At 38.2% G+C, this 18,802-nt stretch overlaps 1 protein-coding gene and 1 long non-coding RNA gene across 7 annotated transcripts in view; one reads left to right on the top strand and one right to left on the bottom strand.

Annotated features, from left to right (window-relative positions):
- The window catches only part of LOC108000270 (uncharacterized), a 77,292-nt gene that overhangs the window by 45,063 nt on the left and 13,427 nt on the right, over positions 1–18,802 (top strand). For 2 of the 6 annotated variants that reach the window (XM_062085901.1, XM_062085900.1), the window contains one exon: positions 14,719–18,464. The exons of 2 other annotated variants lie outside the window; for them this stretch is intronic. In XM_062085901.1, coding sequence (XP_061941885.1) covers positions 18,292–18,464 — 173 coding nt within the window. In that variant the 5' untranslated portion in view covers positions 14,719–18,291. Of the gene's footprint in view, positions 1–14,718; positions 18,465–18,802 lie in introns of those variants that run through there. 2 more of the 6 variants (XM_062085902.1, XM_062085903.1) reach the window with 2 other exon arrangements.
- On the bottom strand, positions 13,830–14,836 carry LOC133667416 (uncharacterized). The gene is made up of 2 exons (XR_009832894.1): positions 14,699–14,836; positions 13,830–14,268 (listed from the first exon to the last, which is right to left on the bottom strand). It is a non-coding gene; the product is annotated as an uncharacterized LOC133667416 (long non-coding RNA).

The raw sequence follows: 18,802 nt of genomic DNA, 5'->3' as shown, positions 1-18,802 counted from the left end.
ATCCCCGCGATTATCATATCAATTTAAAAATCTCCGAAGAAAATCGTTCGACTAATTGGCAAAAGTTGAGCGCATAACGATGTAAACTGTCCAAAAAAACAAAAAAAAAGGAAAAGTTTCGAAAAGAAACGAAGATATTTAAGCGCCTCTCTTCGCGAAAGTTGGTGCTGGTCATAGATTAATTTTCATCCAGAGAACTTTCCTCGAACCATCACCGTCATCATCCCCTGAAAGGAAGAGAAGAGGACAATAAGAAAATATATACGAGTGGACAACAAGAGAGTGGAAAGAGCGATAAAGAAATGAACCAACCCCCAAGTGTTGTTGGAAAGAATTTCAGAATTTATTACGTGGAACGAATGTTGCCGCCGCGAAAAAAAATTCAAAACTGCGTGCAACTGGAAAGCTCGAAGCGAAAGGACGGATGCGCGGTGAAGGAGGAGGCGCAGAGGGGTTGTTTGTTTGCGAAGCCTGCACACCGTCATTGATCGTTCTTCGCAAACTTCTCAAAGCGAGCTCTGTATCATTAAGAAACTTGTGCTGTAATGGCGAAGCTTCTAATGCGACCGACGAGAAGAAAGAAAGGGGCAGGAGGCGGAGTTTGAGGGGGTAGGGAGGGAAGCTTTTGTCGCGATTCTCCAAAGCCATTTATCTTCTCGCGTTCTCGTGTCGCGATTCTTTTCGATTCGATTCTTCAACGCTCGATAATTTACGAAATCGTGTTTAAAGAACGGATCTTTCTCCCCACGATGTGTTTAAATATTGCTTTTTTTGAGCAACTTCCTTGAGACTTTTAGAAAGAAATCTTTTATAGAGAGAGAGAAAAAAAAACATGGAATTTTAACCGAGAGAAAATTCCACGAGAAGAAGAAGAAGAAGAAGAAGAAGAAGATTTAACAAATATTTCTTTATATCGTGGAATTATTGGAGAGATTAAAAAGAAAGAAAAAGAAAGTTTGGGGTGATTAAGGGTGGTCTGAAATGCTCGAGATAGGGGAGAAAAAATTGAATGGAGAGCCTCTCTCCTCTCTCCCCTATATTCATTTCATCCGAGAATGTTTGAATGTTCGAATAAGGGAGTGGAATCGCAGAAAAATCCTCGGCATTCATCGCGTCTTTATCTTTCATCCCTCCGGCTCCGATCTCTGGTCTAAGAACCCTTAACCTTTTCCAACGGGCGAGTGGAGGGTTGATGTTTGCGTTGCTCGAGCAACCACTCTCTTTCGCGAACGCACTTATCCTCCCTCCAAACTTTTCATCCCCCCTTCCCCCTTTAATCTATTTACCTTGGAATTATCAGCCTTTTATCCGAATCTTTAACTTTCCTCCAAACGAGTTTGAAACGAGTTTCAAATGTTAATAACGTAATTTTGTTGAACGGATTATCTGATATGTGATCCAAGTGCGGATCGTTTGCTCGGCCGAAAATCTTATCAAAAATACAATTATCGTAACGTCTTTGGAAAATTAAAATCGGCGAGTTACGAAGTGAGAAAACTGAACAGAAATGTGAATTTCAAACGAAAGATGAAAGATAAGGAATGGCGTCGATTCTTAATTTTTTCATCCATCGTGCAATTATTGGAATCGTTTCATCCGAATTTTTAATTTTCCTCATCGTCCTCGAAAACGAGTTTCAGAGTCGTTAATAAATAATGTAATGTTGTTGAACGAATTACGATATATTTGATTCAAGTACGAATCGTTTGTTCGGCCAAAAATATTATCAAAAATAAAATTATCTTTGGTGGCAATTTGGTGGTCTTTGGAAAATCTCAAGCGAATTGTAAAATGAGAAAAGTATGAAATGTGTATTTTAAACGAAATTTATGATGGCGTTGATTGTTAATTTGTTTGAAACATGTGTCATTAATAAATAATGTTTGAATTATGATAATTTTGATCCAAATATGAATCATTTGCTCGGCCGAGAATCTTACCAAAAATAAAATTATCATATCTTTGGAAAATTAAAATCAGCGAATTACAATTAATGAATTTCAAACGAAAAATGAAAGATAAGGAATGGTTTTTAATTTTTTCATCCATCCAATTATTGGAATCGTTTCATCCGAATTTTTAATTTTCTTCATCGTCCTCGAAAATGGTTTGAAACGAGTTTCAGGGTCGTTAATAAATAACGTTGTTGAACAGCCAAAAATATTATCAAAAATAAAATTATCTTTGGCATTTGTCTTTGGAAAATCTCAAGCGAATTGTAAAATGAGAAAAATAGAAAATACGAATTTTAAACGAAATTTATGATGGCGTCGATTGTTAATTTTTATCATTAATAATGTTTACGTATATCCTAATATTTGAACGAATTTACGATATATCTGATCCAAGTATTTGCTCGGTCAAAAATCTTATTAAAAAATAAAATTATCTTTGGTGGCATTTGTCTTTGGAAAATGGAATAAAAAAGCAGAAAAAAATAAAAAATATAAATTTTAAACGAAGAATAATTCATTCATCGTGTATCAAAGATACGTCTCATCATCGACTCGTGACATCCGTTCTTAAAAAAAAAAAAAAAATTAAACTAAATAATTCCAAATAAAGCGAGAGAAAAATGAAATTTTCAACGCAAACGAGGGATAAAAAAGCCAAGAACCCTTCGTCTCTTATTACCAAGAGAAGCCTATTCCGTCCGCCTAGCCGTGGTTGTAACGTTCGATCGGCGGAAAAGAGGCAACAGGAACGATAAAAACGAAAGGCTCGACGAGATAATATAAAAAGCTTTTCTTAAGGCGGGGAGAATTGGTCGGGAGGAGAAAAAGGCGAGTTTTCATTGAAAAAGAAAAACGAACGATCGGGCGTTCTCTTTCGCTTATAAAGTGCCCGGTTCACCGATGCCGGATCACTCTTTCGAAGATCGATCTGTTGGAAACCTGCTGTTGCTGTCGTGACTCGCGTTTTGAAACGCGACTAACTCGGTCTGTCTGTCGGAAAGATCGATAGGAGATGCCGTGGGAGGAGAAAGAAGGGAGGGGATTAGGAAAAGAGTATCGTAGAAACTTTTCGATTATTTCGTTTATGCACGTATGTTTGCGTGTACAACGAGGAGAAATTATTCCTGATGGAAAATGTGCGGGATGGGCGTCAGTCGGATGGATGCAGAATAATGGCCTCGAAGGAGGAGAGAAGAAAGATGAAAACGTCCAAGTGACGGACATTGGAGCTTTTTATCGCGCGTGGAAAATTACGAGAGGCAAATTTGATAAATTTATACGAGAGCTTGTATCATTGTTATCGCGTATCCAGGACAGGAATTCCTTTGTTCGGATCATTTTTCTTTTTTCTGGCGAGAGAAAAGAAGAGAAGGAGGAAACTTGGTCCCATTTAATTTGCCAGCGAGTACTAGCGATAAACGGACTTGTTATCGCGAGGTAAGAAGTAAATTTTAGCGAGGGTGTAGCCACGTTTTCCACGTGGAAACGTGGGAATCCTTGTTGGAAGAAGCAAAGAGAGTTTAACGAGTTCTCGCAGAGAGAGGCTTCCGTTCACAGTGCACTCGACGAGCTTAACTAAAATGTTTGCCCGATCGTCCCCACCCTTCCTCTCCCTCCCCCTTCTCCGCCCACTCCGTTCCACTTACGTTACGCTTATCTCGCCGTTCGATTCGTCGGCGAAATTCATCGCTCACCCGTTTCCACCGTAACTCGAAAATAACGAGTTCATTAACTCTGTGTTTAAATGTTAATACTCGCGTAAAGAAAAAATCAAAAAATATTGTGAAATCAAATTGCGCGTCAATTTAACGATCGACGATTTTCCCTGTCTGCCAATAATTCAAAAATAACGAATTTATTGCCATTATTTGAAATCTCTTCTTTAACTCAAATGTACCGGCGATCGGGATAAATTTGCGTGAAAACGTGAATCGTGACAAAACATTGGGAAAAATTGGAAAATTGCAGACGATTTATTGGAAATGAATTATTTTTTCAGGGATCGTGGAAATCCTGTATCGATATGCGTGGATGTATTTATCGAAGAGATCGGGCAAAGTGAGGGTAGTTATGCCGGTCGGGTGGAATACCGGTGTGAAAGCGAGTGGTTAGAGGGTGGCGAAAGGAGGAGAGCGAGCGGCGTAGTTTCTGCCCTCTCGCCTCACACCCGACTAGTTTTTCGTTAGCTCGTTGTCCCGTGAAATCTGTCACACTCTGACTGCCTCCAGTCAACGAGGGAGGCAGTCTCTCTCTCTCCTCCGTGGATCCACTCCTTCTCACCTGTTCCACACACCCTCGCTTTCCGCCTCCACATGATCCAAAAAACTCGATGTAACAGGGCACGTCGATGTGGGGTGCTTTATCCCAACTGCTTATCCACCGATTTTTCCCCTCTCGCCCTAAGCCTCGACCTCGCCCATCTCCTAAATTCTCCCTGACGTGTTCTCCATGACGACTCGGAGGACGATTATCCTTGTAATCTGTAGTTAATCGTTTGAAAATTTGACGTCAAGATCGATCTCTTGGGATCTAGATCTTGAATTTTCGATATCTCGGTGTTTTGGTCGATTTCGAAGATGTTTGTCTAATCCCTATTGGTCGAGATATTGTTTTCTTTAATTTCTATAATATCTTTGTAATACAGAAATGATCATTTAAAAATTAAAAATTTGATTATTTTCCTTCCTTCTCGTCCAAATTTTCACAACACGCCATACGTTTGGACATTATCTTTTATTCGCCTTCCTGATCCACAAACTTGACCGTTTCAAGATTGGACTCGAATCCCTCTTCCTCTAAAATTTCAGAAACGATTCTTTTTATACTGAATTTCCCGTCCAATAACGCGTAATAACGGTAAATTAATGGGTTGGCCGAGGATCGAACGTGTGGCGTGTGGATAGGCGAGAATTTTTGCGGGGTGTAAGAGAAAGAAAGAGCCGGCCTATATAGAGAGCCCCCGATCCCTCAGACACGCGGCCATGTGTATACCTTCTCGTATATCGGGTGTATGCTTTGACAAGCACACCGTTCGAACCAGTCATTCACCGACCGCAAACGTTCTCGATTGGCTGTGCTCGCCGACCGAACGAACAACTTGATTCAGAACGAGGTTAGCCACGCCGGTTGAACGGCGACACCAGCCACGCCGGCTAAATCTTGAATGCATCGGCTGGCCCTGTGATCACGCATGCGCTCCGCCACTTCCCCCTCCCTTCATCGTTCCGCTCTCTTACCGATCAGCATACATCGGTGAACACGGTGCAAAACGTGTGAATGGGAACGAATCCATCGTTCGTTCTTCCGTTTTCGATATGCTTGCTCCGAATCGCCGCTCAAAAGTTCCAATTAAACGTCAATTTGTGCCCAGAAATTCGAAAACTCCGGCCGATTCGACGCGTTTTCGGGAACAATGCGAGCCAAACTCGAACCGCGTTCGTGCATTTCAACGTGCACTGACTGGCTCGCACGTTGCCATAACCTCGAGCGAGGCATCGATCACGTGATCGAAGCTAGCGCGAGGATTGGCGCGAGATAACGACGTGCTCCAAATTCGTCGCCCTAAGTCTTCGTATTCCGTATACGTTGGAGGGATTGGATCGTCGGTCGATTAATCCCCGTGAAAATGGACCGTTTCGGTCAATTCTACCGACGATCCTTTGTCACCGTGTGCACAGGTAGTAGGATCGGACGAGGCCACGCTACCGTGAAGCGACGTAACGTAAAAAAAAGGAGCCGAGCTATTGTTGTCGCGTTAAAATAAACACGATTGACTTGGATGCAACTATACACCAAGAGGTGTACGCGCGACCGACTTTGTTACGTCATTAATATGTACATAGGTATACCGGTGTCGATGGGAAAAAGCTTCTCGACCACGAGATGTTGGCAAGATATTACTTGTCACGAATGAAAAATTTACTTCGTCGTTTATCATCTACGAATTGGTTCGCGATTCTGAGAAATGGGAAAAGAAATTTTCTTAAATCTTAGATACGAAGGAAATCTTGATATATTCGAGATGTATATTCCATAATTTCTAATGTATTTCCACCTCGAAATTATGTATAAAAACGTAAATACTTTTCCATTAAATTTCTACTCCAAGCAAAATCCTTATATATACGTATCGTTGTTTCAAAGCATCCGACTAAAAAAGAAAAATATTCACAAACATTCGAGAAACGGATTTTTCGATTTCAAGCGTAAACTCCCCGAAGCCAAACATGAGCCACCGACGAAGAAATCTAATCTTAAATAAAAGGCTGGCAGTGACGGATAACCACGGTTTAACGAGTCGGTGTCGGTAAACGACGAGAAGAAAGCTTGTCGCACCTAGGCTGGGAGGGGGGACGTTCCCCTGTATTTACCTGTGTCGCATCACGCGGCGAGAAAAAGTGTTGGTAAACAGGGTGAGGGGATACGCGTGGTGGTGTACAGGTGGAGAATGAAGAGGCTTTGGTAGTGGTGGGTTAGACCCTATCGATCACGAGGCCTCGTACACGGCTCGTCCCCTATAAACCCTCCTGGCCGGCGCAACCTATTTCTGCAGCTTTAAAACCGAGCAAAAGGGGGAAGAGTCGTCGTGTTCGAGGACTATACCTTTACCCATTACCTTGTTTTCCCCAATTTTCGTATCTCGACTCGTCACCCTGTTGCCTCACGCTGTCCACCTCTCTCTCTCTCTCTCTCTCTTTCTCTTCCCCCTCTGTCTCTCTCTCGCTCTTTCTCTCTCGCTCGTCGATCGTTAACCGGGATTTCCAACTGTGAAATTCGTCGCGTAGGAAATCCAATGACCGGAGGGAGTGGATTCCGCTATTATTTCGTAAATACGCTTTTACTTGTTTTGAAAAGCGTATCAAGGATAAAAAACGAAATGAGGTTAAATAAAAATTGTCCGGTTAGGAAACATAAAAATAACGCGTATAAATACACTTTTTCCCTGTTTTGAATGCGTCGAAAGTATATCAAGGAAATGAAGTTAAATTTATTATTACATTTTCATCTATTTTTGTGGTGTTTCGATAAAATTAGTAATATTTTTTTCTCTTTTTTCTTCTTTCTTTTTTTTCAATCTAACCAATACAAAAGAAATACTCTAACAATCTAACCATAACAAAAGAAATACTCTTATCTCAACTTAAACACGAGCGTGTCGTTTCTTTTTTTCTTTTTTCTTTTTTAAGGATTTTCACTTTCACTTTCAATTTCGATCCACTCGAACTCGAACTTTGCTCTCAATTTATATTTACCCGCACCCACGATTATCGTGTAGAGTGATTCACAGTTCGAATCGAGATATTAAAAGGTACGTGGAAAAATGTAGGGGGAAGGGACCCATCACTTTGCCGGGATATAATTGTATTTTCGTGATGCGTGTTCGCGAGAGATTCCCCCTTTAAGAAGGGGAGGAGGGGGGAGAAAGGAACTGGAGGAGGAAGAGAGAAGAATGGCGACGAGTAAAAGTATTTAAACGCGAAATGGAAACTTCTTGGAGGAATAAAATTGCGGAGGAGGCAGGCAAGCTGAAAATTGTATTTTTCCGGGATTCGACCCGTCACCTTTTCCAACGGGGACATTCAACTTCATCCCCCGCATCCACTTACGAGATTACTTTTCTTTCAGAGGGACACCAACTTATTTAATAAAAAAAAGTACAAAGGAACGGTAATAATAATAATAATAATAATAATAATGATGATGACGAACAGGAGAAGAAGTAAATAAGTAAAGGGATATTAATAGCATAGGATAATGCATAGGAAATTTCGAAATGGTTTACAGGTTATATTTTATTTACTCGTTAAATTTCAACATAGTTTTCGATCGTGATGGAAGAATTCTCGTGGGCGAGCACGGGTCGAAAGTTGAAATTTTCCGAAATATATACTCGACCTCTGCTGTTTAGAGGGGGAGGAGTAGGAGGGAGGGGGAAAAAAAAATTCGAACATGTTCGAAACTCTATTCCGTGTACAAAGTTTGGCGAGGCTGGTAAATCCTGGAACAACGTTAACTTTCTTCTTGTAGCGGACCGAAAGAAAGGGTGGGAGGGAGGGAGGGAAAGACGTGGGCGTTGTTGTTTCGAATAATATATCAGGCGGATGAAAGCGTCAAGTTTGATTTAACAAATGCAAAATTTCGCAAAATTTCGAATTTCACCAGTGAAACTTTTCCAAAATTGAATAATCCCTGTATGCGAAATGCGTTTCGAGATGAAACATGGCAGTTTATGTCAGTTTCACAGGGCACACAATAGTCGCGCATTGTTAAATTGTACGCCACGCCTCGAGCTTAATACCAAGAATCGTCCTGATAACGTTATCGTACCACTTGCCGCGACCCAATTCGAAGCGATGGCTCCTGAAGAATTTTTGAGGGGGACAAGGACAAGGACGAGACCGTCCATCAAACGGAAAATGATACCTTCCTTTTTGTTCCTTATATTTTTTTTTTTTAGAGAGAGAGACTCATAAAGCTAATATTAATTGAATTTTCAAAGAATTTTTCATTCCTCGTTTAATTCACGTGAATGTGAATTATAGGCGACATTTCGTATTTATCATTTGCTTAATACATACGTTCTCTTATACGCGCATTTTCGTTACATTTTTTACAACCATTTTATAGCTATTTCTTTTTTTTTTTTACCTACACAAAAATCATTATCCAGGAATGTGTGAAACGTGTCAAAAATAGAGAGGAAAAAAATACACATATTCTATCTTCTTTCATGGTTACGTATATACGTATCTTCGATCGTGGCTGTATTTTCGAATGAAAAGGAAGAACGGACGTTTTCTTACGGATTTTCCAAAAAGTCGTTCCTTTCCAAAAAGTTGAAGCGAGAGAAATATTTATGTTCATCGTTTCAAGTTCGATGGCTCGAAAGGGGACGCAGTTAATTCCAAAAAGCAAACGTCACGAGCGTGATAACGCAGTTATCCCAGTTTTCCATACGTTGTGAAAAATACTTTCTGAAATCCTGGACAATCGGGAATTTTAATCGGGAAATTGTTGGATCGTTGATCGAGTTCCACAACGAGGGAATATTAAAAATCTTCGAAAGGCCGATTCGCTTTTAACATCGTTTAACCCTCTCCGTTTGTTTCCAATAGAAATCGATGAAATTGGCCGAATTCCACTCTATACGTATCGGTGATTCGTTTTGCAATGTCGCGCGATTAATATCGAAATAATCGATTAAAGGAGGAACGGTAGATTAGAATTATTATTATATTAAAGATGGATTATTAATGGAGAGGTAAGAGATGAGGGTAGAAATTGGGAGTTGAACAACGAAACACGAGCATCCTCAAAATTCTCGGTCAACATTTAACTGGTGCTCGTCGCCGTAATTAGATGTTGCCTCGCCGTGTCAATCGATTACAATTCGTGTCGAATTAGGATTACTTTAACCGTGATGGACGTGTCTGCCTCTGGTTTCGATTCTGGTGAACGTGGTAAATTATTACAAGATTTATCAAACAGTTCAATTTATTTGAAATTGTTAAATTAAATTGAATTAAATTATCATCTAGGTAAAAAATAAAAATTGAAATCTGTTGATAATATGAAAGAAAGAAACTCGAGGCATTTATAATATTATTTTATTTTACTTGAAGATCATGATCGAAGTATTTAATTTGCAGTGTAAATTATTTCGAAGTAAAATTGGAAGAGCGTAAAAATTGTACTACAAAGAAAGTCTTTTTCAAAATATCAATTTACTACGAATTGTTTAAATTTTAATATTTTATATACCTTTTATCGCTGACTATTTTCAATCCGCCATTTAATTTTCTACTGTGGCTTTTATCGCGGGTCGTGTCCAGGAAGAATTGGTTCTTGGATAATATCCTCGTTATCGGTAAGTCTTCTGAAGAAGTCGCACTGGTGACGAAACTTGGAGAAGCAATTCCTCCTGGACACGGAAGTTTCAATGGAATATCGTACGATCTAAGAGCCTTTTCACGTTGTCCGGTTTGTCCGTTTCGTCGATCGAAAACCAACGTTTTACCAAATTGAAGATAAAACGAATGGAACAAAAGTATTATTACCAAGTTTCATCGATATATTATATTATTCAATAAGAGAAAAGTTTTTAGGTAAATACAATTTACTTTTCGACTCACTTTCGAATAATTATTTGTTATTAATTGTTTATTCGAGATTCTGTATAGATAGAATATCAGAGCAGAAACAAGAAGAATATTGGGGATTGTTTGCGTGCAAATGAACACGTGTGAATGACCGAATATGCGTGTAAATATGCGCGAATATAAACACGAGATAAAATATTCGTATATTCCATATTTCATTTAATTTAATATAAATTCTGTGATTTAAACGTAACGAGAGAATCGAAGAATTCGTTCGAAGCATCGCGCATTACGAAATGATATATACATAGAGCAAGAGTTTATTCATGATAATAAATTTTACTACAATGAAACATAATTGTAAATATTTAAACACGAAATCTATTTATGTTCATTCAAATTTACATAAGCAATATTTTCCTCCTCGATGATTTATTCAATCCTTTTCACATTAATTGTAATCACTGTGCAAACACTTCGTACATCCATCACAGCTTAAACGAATCACTTGTTCCCACCGTCTGTGTTGCTCGCTTGATCGATCAGCCCAACCGGATTAACCTAATATGCGGCTGGTGTCGTTGGAATCCATCTCTTCGAGTTATGCGAATAGTTAATATATATACGTGGGAAGTTGGACGCGTGACGAAAGAGGATCGAATTCTTTGCCGAGTTGCGTCTCGCGACAAATTCTCTATCGTTTTTTTATCTATTCGAGAAATTATCTAAGAACGAGATACGCTGATCGATCGTTCCAAAATTAGTATCACAGGATTTAAATGGAGAAAGCTGGAGCTGATTCGCCTAACCAAAAGTTAATTAAAATATATTCTATAATTGTAGGAGCGCACAATTGTAGGAGAGATCGCGAGTTGTTTACTTTATTTGGATATACTGTTCACTGCTGAAAAAAGTCAGCGAGAGACGGCGCAGGGGCAAGAGGGGTCGTTCGCTAGGACCATCTATCCCCACTTCAGACGCTTTGTTGACAATGTTGACGCCATATGCTGTACATATTGTAGTAGAAGAGCTACAATTTGAATTCAAAATCGTAAAAATTATTTTCATTTGTGAAGTTTTATATACATTTTATAATTACATTTATAAATTAAACTATCGTAATTGTGGTTTTAAGCATATTATGAGAAATAAAAAAATTTTTATATTATATCGATGCGTTAGAATACTCTGGATTCTATATCTAATGGATCGAGGTTTAAATACAGATCATCGTTTTGGATTAATATACGTAAATACCATGGTAGAAACAAAAATAAGCGTTTCAAATTAACTAATCGGATCCGCATTCCTTCCGCTTGACTTGTTTCCATCTAGTGAACAGTAAAAGAGAGTCACGATTTACTGGAAAAGATTTAAAATAAATGCAATTATATTGAATTATTGGAAAATATAAAATTGATACCCGTAGATATCTATTAAATAAATAATAACAGTTATATCGATCGTTTAAGAAATTGAGAGACGAGAAGACTCTTTTCGATCAAAATCAAAATCATTATTCGATTATTCTATAATTAGAGATACAATGATTATAGGAAAGATGGCGGATTATACTATTAAATATAACATTAACCGAAATAATTCGAAATAAATTTCTATAATTCGTATTATCCATTTGGAAACACCTACATAGCTTGTACCTAAACATCTAATTAACTCGAGAAACATGTTATCGTATATTAAACGTAACAGAGAAATTCCATAATAGTGCAATACCGATCGTTGGAAGATGGAAATCGAGGGACAAGAGATTCAAATTTCAGTCAAGCAAAGATATCACGAGTTACACATACTACTGGGAAGAATTTCAAAAGAATGTAACATTAACATAAATTTTCGTCTCTTAAATTGTACGCATTCGTTCAAAAATATATCTTAGATATACCTTAAAGTATCGTGCTTTGCTACAATTGAATTACCAATTACCAATTACGCGCATTGATATTAGCATGTAAAAAAAAAAGTATGGAAGAAATTCGATAACAATGCACATGATCGTTGCAAGATGCAAACCCCAGAGTGGGGAGAGGAAAAAAGCTGTTTCGACCAACGCAATTTCCATTAGGCTTTCAATGGACGGGAAGAAGTATAGGGTGGAGGGAGGAGGGGGGAGGCTGAAGAAAGAGCCCCGTTGGGTGTCGATAAAAAGGCAACGTTAAGGAAGGAAATAGAAGGAAGATGAAAAAGGACGAAGGGATGCCATTTTCGTAAAATGGTCGATGCATTCTCGGAATATCGAATCAACATGATATCGAGGCTTTCGTGCCTCGTTCCTCGTGCCTACGCTCCGCGTGCAATCGATTTTGCGCACGATTAAAATATCTTTCCATCCTTATCTCTTTCGTAGCTGACATTTTTTTCAAAAAAAAAAACAAAAAATACAAAAATTTTCGTACAAAAATTAGAGATGAAACTTGATTTTTGGATTAACATCGAAACTTTGCGAAAAATTTGAAACTCGAAACTCTGAAAAATCCAAAATGCTTACTTTTTCTTTTTTTTTTTTTTTTTGATTTTTTATTTTCTGATCTGTATCTATTTCGTCAGAATTTCAATTTCGATTTTTAAAATTCTCTAAACAATAATTATCATTTTAAGTATATGTAAAATTAAAATGTGTTTTTTTCTTCTTCTTTCGAAAAATAAATTGATAGATTGAAGAGAAGTAAATTTTCACCTAATATATCCTTTAAAATTAATCGTGCGTTGACGAATCTCGAATGGAATAGAGAGACAACGAAGTAACCAGCGTGCGAAACGATATTACAATATCGTACCAGAAATTCGAATACGTATATACACTATTATCAAATACGTAACACGAAGAAAGATTCGTTACATCAACCGTGAAAATTCTCCTCGTATCGTTCCATTCCAAAAAACAACACGAAGAAATATCGCGTTGAAATCGATTAAGATTCTGACGATTCCCTCAAAACTTGTTAAAAAAAAAAAAAAGAAGAAAAAAAAAACGAAATTGGCAGAGAAAAAGCCTGAGTTTCCAAGTTTTTGAAAACTAGCGCTGAACCCGCTCGACTCATCGATTTTGGCCGGAGATGTCCCGTGGGCTCCATATAAAATATATCGAAAAGATAGGAAAAAATGAAAGGAATCCCTGATTCGTACTCGATTTTCGAGAGACGGGGAGGAGTTTCCTCCTCGAACGAAGTTTCGAACGAAGTTTCGAAAGAATCGCAATCACAGTGGGACCTAATAAACTATTTTCGCGATTCGATTGAACTTGCCGGTAATTGGTTTCGAAACTTTCGATAAATTACAAATTGTTGGAATACGTACGTATTTTGAAACGTGCGCATTTAATTCGATATATGAAATAGTCGCGGAAGAAGCAGATATTGCACGATATAATTTTAATGCTAACAGATCGATTTTCCCTATTACGCGGCAAGTAGCTAAATGAAAATTATGGGATAACCCGATAGCGATAATAGGATGGCTTGGCCCAACAATTTCACCAACCATATGCAACCATGTGCGAAGTTTAATCCCTGGTATATTACAGGGGCGAGAATATAGATAGGAATATAAATAAAATCCTTGATTTATATTTACGTAATTTTTCTAGATTCGGTTGAATCAAAAGCGTCTCTCGTAAACTCGGTGAATTATTAAAAACTACTATTAAAAACTTATACAAGTATCGTACAAATTTTGGTAAATTTCTTGCGATGTGTACGCGCCATGCATGAGATTGTAAAAAAACTGCGAGTAAATAAAATTGAGGAAATAAATGTTTCTCTTTTTCCTTTTTTTTTTATTTTTATTTAACAATATATGCACAAATCTTTTTTGCGCATGGTGGAGAGTAACTGAAACTTTCAGAGCGTGAAATGTTTTCTTTGCGAAGATAAATGAGAATTCGCTTTAAGCGTTAAAGTGTTAATTCTATCTTCGTTAATTGGCCGCACAAAGGTTGATAATATTCCTCGTTCGACCATTGTATCGTATCCAATTATGTTATTAACGGTTTAAAAAGCCGCCGTGTTTATCGAATCGAGCTCTTTCCTCACCTTTCCAACAATCTTACTTTCGAACAATCGTCTCCATTAAGATCCAATTGTAAAGACAAACTCGTTTTAAACCTTTTGCCATGAGAAATTAAAAATTGAAACGCACAAGTTTCAAATTTAATCTATGTATTTCGACTTTCCACTAGCTTTCCGTTCCATTTCCTAAAAAAAAAAGAGAAAGAAAATATTCTATTGCTGAAATAAAGAAATAAATAAATATCTGAATGATTAAATATATACATTCATATCTCAATAATCGATCAAATTGAAATTACTGATCAACAAACTCGCTTTCAGTATTAAAAATTGAAGCACATATGTCAAATTTAATCTACGTGCCTCAACTTTCTATACTTTCTATTCCTAAAAAAAAAAAAAAAAATAATAATATTCTGTTTCTGAAATAAAAAAAAATCCGAATGCTTAAACGTATTCATATCTTAATATTAAATGATTAACGACTCAATAATCGATAATAAACAAATTATAACTTCATAGATATTAAAGCAGCATCCAATCTCTATCGATATCGCTCAATTTAATCGCTATAATTTCCAGATGATAAACGATTGAGAAATATATTTATACGTACATATATATGTATACACACAGAGAAAGGACGAGGTTGGAGAACGATGTGGAATGACGCAACGAGACAAGTTGTCGATAGAAAGGTTGTGTTGTCCCCTAACACAAGTAGAGAATATTCACGGATGAAGGTCACGCGTCTGGAACGGAAGACGGAGGTGGAAAAGAGATCGAAAAGGAAGTGAACGCTCGACCAAGTGAATTTATATAGACGGAAAGGAAATCTCTCGATGTTTCGACCACGTGTATTCGGTCTTACTCTGTCCGCGTGGTATGCAGGATAGTAGGTCGACATTCTCGTTTCCCCTTCTTCCTTATTTCCTTCTCTCTCTCTCTCTCTCTCTCTCGCCCCTCCAGTTTCATTTTTCCGTTTGACTTTTTTCTCTTCCCCCTCTTTCAACGGCAATGTAATATTTTAACGACGCATTCGACCGTACGAAAATGATTATTAGAGACGGTCAAGGATGCTTTAATCCATGGATTCTCAACTTGGTGGAACGGTGGTCAAGGTGGATCGAAGTGATTTTGGAAAGGACAGGTTATTGTGATTTATTATTTTATTATTTTTTTTATACTTTACGAGGATAATATTACTTTATAAGGATTAAGTTTTAAATGCGATTTTTAGGCATTTTTTTGCAAGAAGGAGGGGGAAAGGATTGCGAATAATCGCAAAAAAAAAAACGAAAAAAAAAGAAAAGATTGGGAAACACTGGTTTAATCGAACAGATACCGTAAATATATCGAATACTCGATCCCCTCGTATAATTCCAGTACCGTTTCACGAGTCTGTTATGTGTATGCCCTCCTTGCATATTAACGCGCAATTAATGGAATGCAAAAGACACATACGATACGAGTATATTTTGCCAGAAATTTCGCTTTAATTATCCTATGCATAATTTTACAACATTATGACGTTGCTCCATACCTTTTGATCGCTCTTTTCACCAATTCGCTCCGCGTCACATCGTCGGTTCTTTTCGTGCCGTCTCTCTGCTATCCATAATACGTACTTAGTTATTTAAGTAGTAACTGTACAGCTCGACTGCTCGTTTTGCTTTACAGAGAAACCTTATTTTCTAATTATATTCCTCGAAGACTCTTCCTTCCTTTTTGCTGCATTTCTCCTCTCTTTTCCTCCCTCCGTTTCTTTTCCCCGTTCTTTGTTATCTTAATATCATCTTCCTAAGCATCCATTATTTTTATTTCCCAAGCTAGTTCATTTATCCGCGTGATATCCTTTATTATTTTTCTATCCTTCTTTTCCCTTTTCTTCATTTTTCTATTAAATATATTCGAGAACAAAACTCAATTATATATTTTTTTAGACATTAAGAGAAGTTTTAAACAAATTTCAAAAGCAACTCTCGAAATTTTTATTCTCAAACGTATTCGAATCTTTAAGTATCTCCACTCGACAAAACTTAATCGTCCAAAGAGTACAATACAGCTTTCAATTACATCCACGCGAGAAAGATATATCGTTTCACCAATAAAACGAAGCGAATAAGCGAATCATTGCGAATCGAAACATTCAGATTACCAGCGAAACGATGCAATACTATATATATATATAGTCATAAAATGAACTTCTTCTACAAATATATAGTTCATACCAACCGATCAACGAACCGAGACACGAAATGTTTCCAGAATTTTCAAAGGAGCTCGAATTTCTTCTTTTTTCTTTTTTTTTCCATTCCTACATAGTTAGAAATATATGTATCTCGATGGAGTTAGCAGCAGGAACGAGGCGACGAAACGACAACGTGCTTGGGGCACTTCTCGCGGAAGAAAGTGGAGGAGGGGGAGAGAAGGAGATAGAGTGTTACAGCCGTCGGGTGTACAGGTTGCCGATCTCTCTCGTGAGAGCCATCCACGCGATTCCCTCCGTTTCTCCCTCCCTGAAGCGAGGCACGGAGGGGCCGTGCGCGTGATCCTCCGAGAGACGAAAGCAAGGATTTCGTTGTTCGCGCTTCTTGAAGACATGTCGAATAAGCCGTCGAGTTTCACGGCTGTCGAATTCGTTCGTTCGTTGGTGCGATAATTGGTGTTTCGATCAATTAATTAAGAGCTTTTTCGAGGTTTTCCACAAATTTTTATAACTCTTAACTCTTGCATCCGACGCTATCAAGAATTTTTCTGGAAATTGCATCGTACTTTATCTCGATTCGACTATCGGGGAATTTTCGCAAGTTTTTCAAAATTATATATTTTTAGCGCATATTTCGAGCTCGATCGTCCAACTGATTGATTAATCTTCGAATTTTTATAAATTTTTCTGAAAACTCTATATTTCATCTCGATCATGTGCTCGTCCAGCCGATTAATTAACCCGCGAATTTTCATAAATTTTTCTGAAAATTTTGTGCACTTCAGTATCGATAATTATCGCAAATTCCATTGTACAGTTTTTACTTTCCTTTTGGATCGGAAGAACTGTGATAACCGCGTTTGTGCATAACGCGGGTTAAAAAAGAAGGATACGTCCGATTTTAAACGCGCGAGTGTTTCGATCGTTCCGAAAAGTTGATCGATTGCAGAAGATAGGATTTTTGTTGCAGGAATACGAGATCCTGCGATAATTAATCGTATTTGTCGATAAATCCTGATAAATTGAAATTTAACGCCACACTACGGCCAGCCATCGAAAGCTTTTCACGCGTCTCTTTCGCGACTAACGAGCACCGATTTATATCGATCCGCTTTTAACAATTTCGAGAATAGATTCTAATTTAGATTGTTGTTCACGACCCTTTTCGTCCTACGTGCCTCTGTTCCCTCGTAAATCGATTCGAAACGATCCTCCTTCGAAAAATAAAAATTATTCCAGAGTGAATCCTTTGATTCGAATTCTTATTAATGGCTATATTTAATGGAGACGAAATTTGAGAGAAGCAATATTGTGATTCGAGATTTCTCGAAAGAAGAAAGAACATTTTCCAACCTAATCCTCGGATCGAGTAATATTAATCTCATAATAATATAGAAGACTGTCGAGTGGAGGAAGCTCGTCAAAGAAACTCTGAACTCTGAAATTGTAAAAGATAGGACGTGTCTGTCTTTGAAAACCGTCGAAAAGGGATCGGAGAAAGAGAGAGAGAGAGAGAGAGGGAAAAGGCTGAATCGAAATTGTTCGATTGCTGGGATCCGGCGAGGGGAGAAGTGGGTCGGTCAACCCCGAGGCTATAGGCCAGCTCGAGTTTCGATGATCGTACGATCGGCCGTTAGAGAAAACCGTGTTGTAGCGCGAGGAAGCAAGTTGGTGATCCAAGGGTCAGCGCTCAAAATGACTCGTCCTTCTTTCGTCCCTCGATGAGGCTCTCGAACGAGAAATCTACCAAGAGGCGGAGTGAGTGAAGAACGCTTTTTCCATAAAAGTTGAAGATTTAAAAGGGGGAAATCGAAAATTCCCTCGAATCGAGGATTGAGATACGTTGAAGTATGTGAGACGCGGAGCGAGAAGGGGGATTGGAAACAAAAGAGGAGGAGACGAGGATTGGAAAAGATTGGATTGTTTCTACTTGCTTGGGGGATAAGTGAGAGTAAGGGAGTGGAGAGTGAAGTCGAAGATAAAGGAAGAGGCAGGGAATCATGAGCAGGCGAACCATGCCACCGAATGGATTGAATTCCTGCGAGAGAATAAGGCCGGAACGTCCGAGGAACCCCATCCAGAGACTCGTGTGGGGTCCAGGCTCTCAATTTCAAGTCGGCCAAATCGGCTTGCCCGAGGACGATGGTTCTAATCCCCGAATGGCTTTAAGAAGGTACGTATACGATCGTTGTTAAACTCGTTCAACTTAATGGAAAACAAAAATAGTGCGTTCTTGTTTCTAATAATTGACACGTTCGATATGGATGATGCGATAAGAATTTTCTACGTGTGAATTTCCTGTGACGGCTGACGTACGCGTCATAAGGATTTTCTATCTTATGACGAATAATATGAACGTATGCGCCATAAGGATTTCTTATCCTTTGACGAACGTACGCGTCATAAGAATTTTTGTACTTTATGACGAATGACGTGACGTACACGTCATAAGGATTTCTTATCTTTTAGTGAATAATTTGAACGTATGCGTCATAAAGATTTCTTATCCTT

The sequence above is a fragment of the Apis cerana genome, linkage group LG15 (genome assembly GCF_029169275.1).
Source record: "Apis cerana isolate GH-2021 linkage group LG15, AcerK_1.0, whole genome shotgun sequence".
In the NCBI taxonomy this organism is placed as follows: Eukaryota; Metazoa; Arthropoda; class Insecta; order Hymenoptera; family Apidae; genus Apis; species Apis cerana.
The sequence above is the reverse complement of the archived record's forward strand: the minus strand, read 5'-3'. Positions and strand labels throughout refer to the sequence as shown.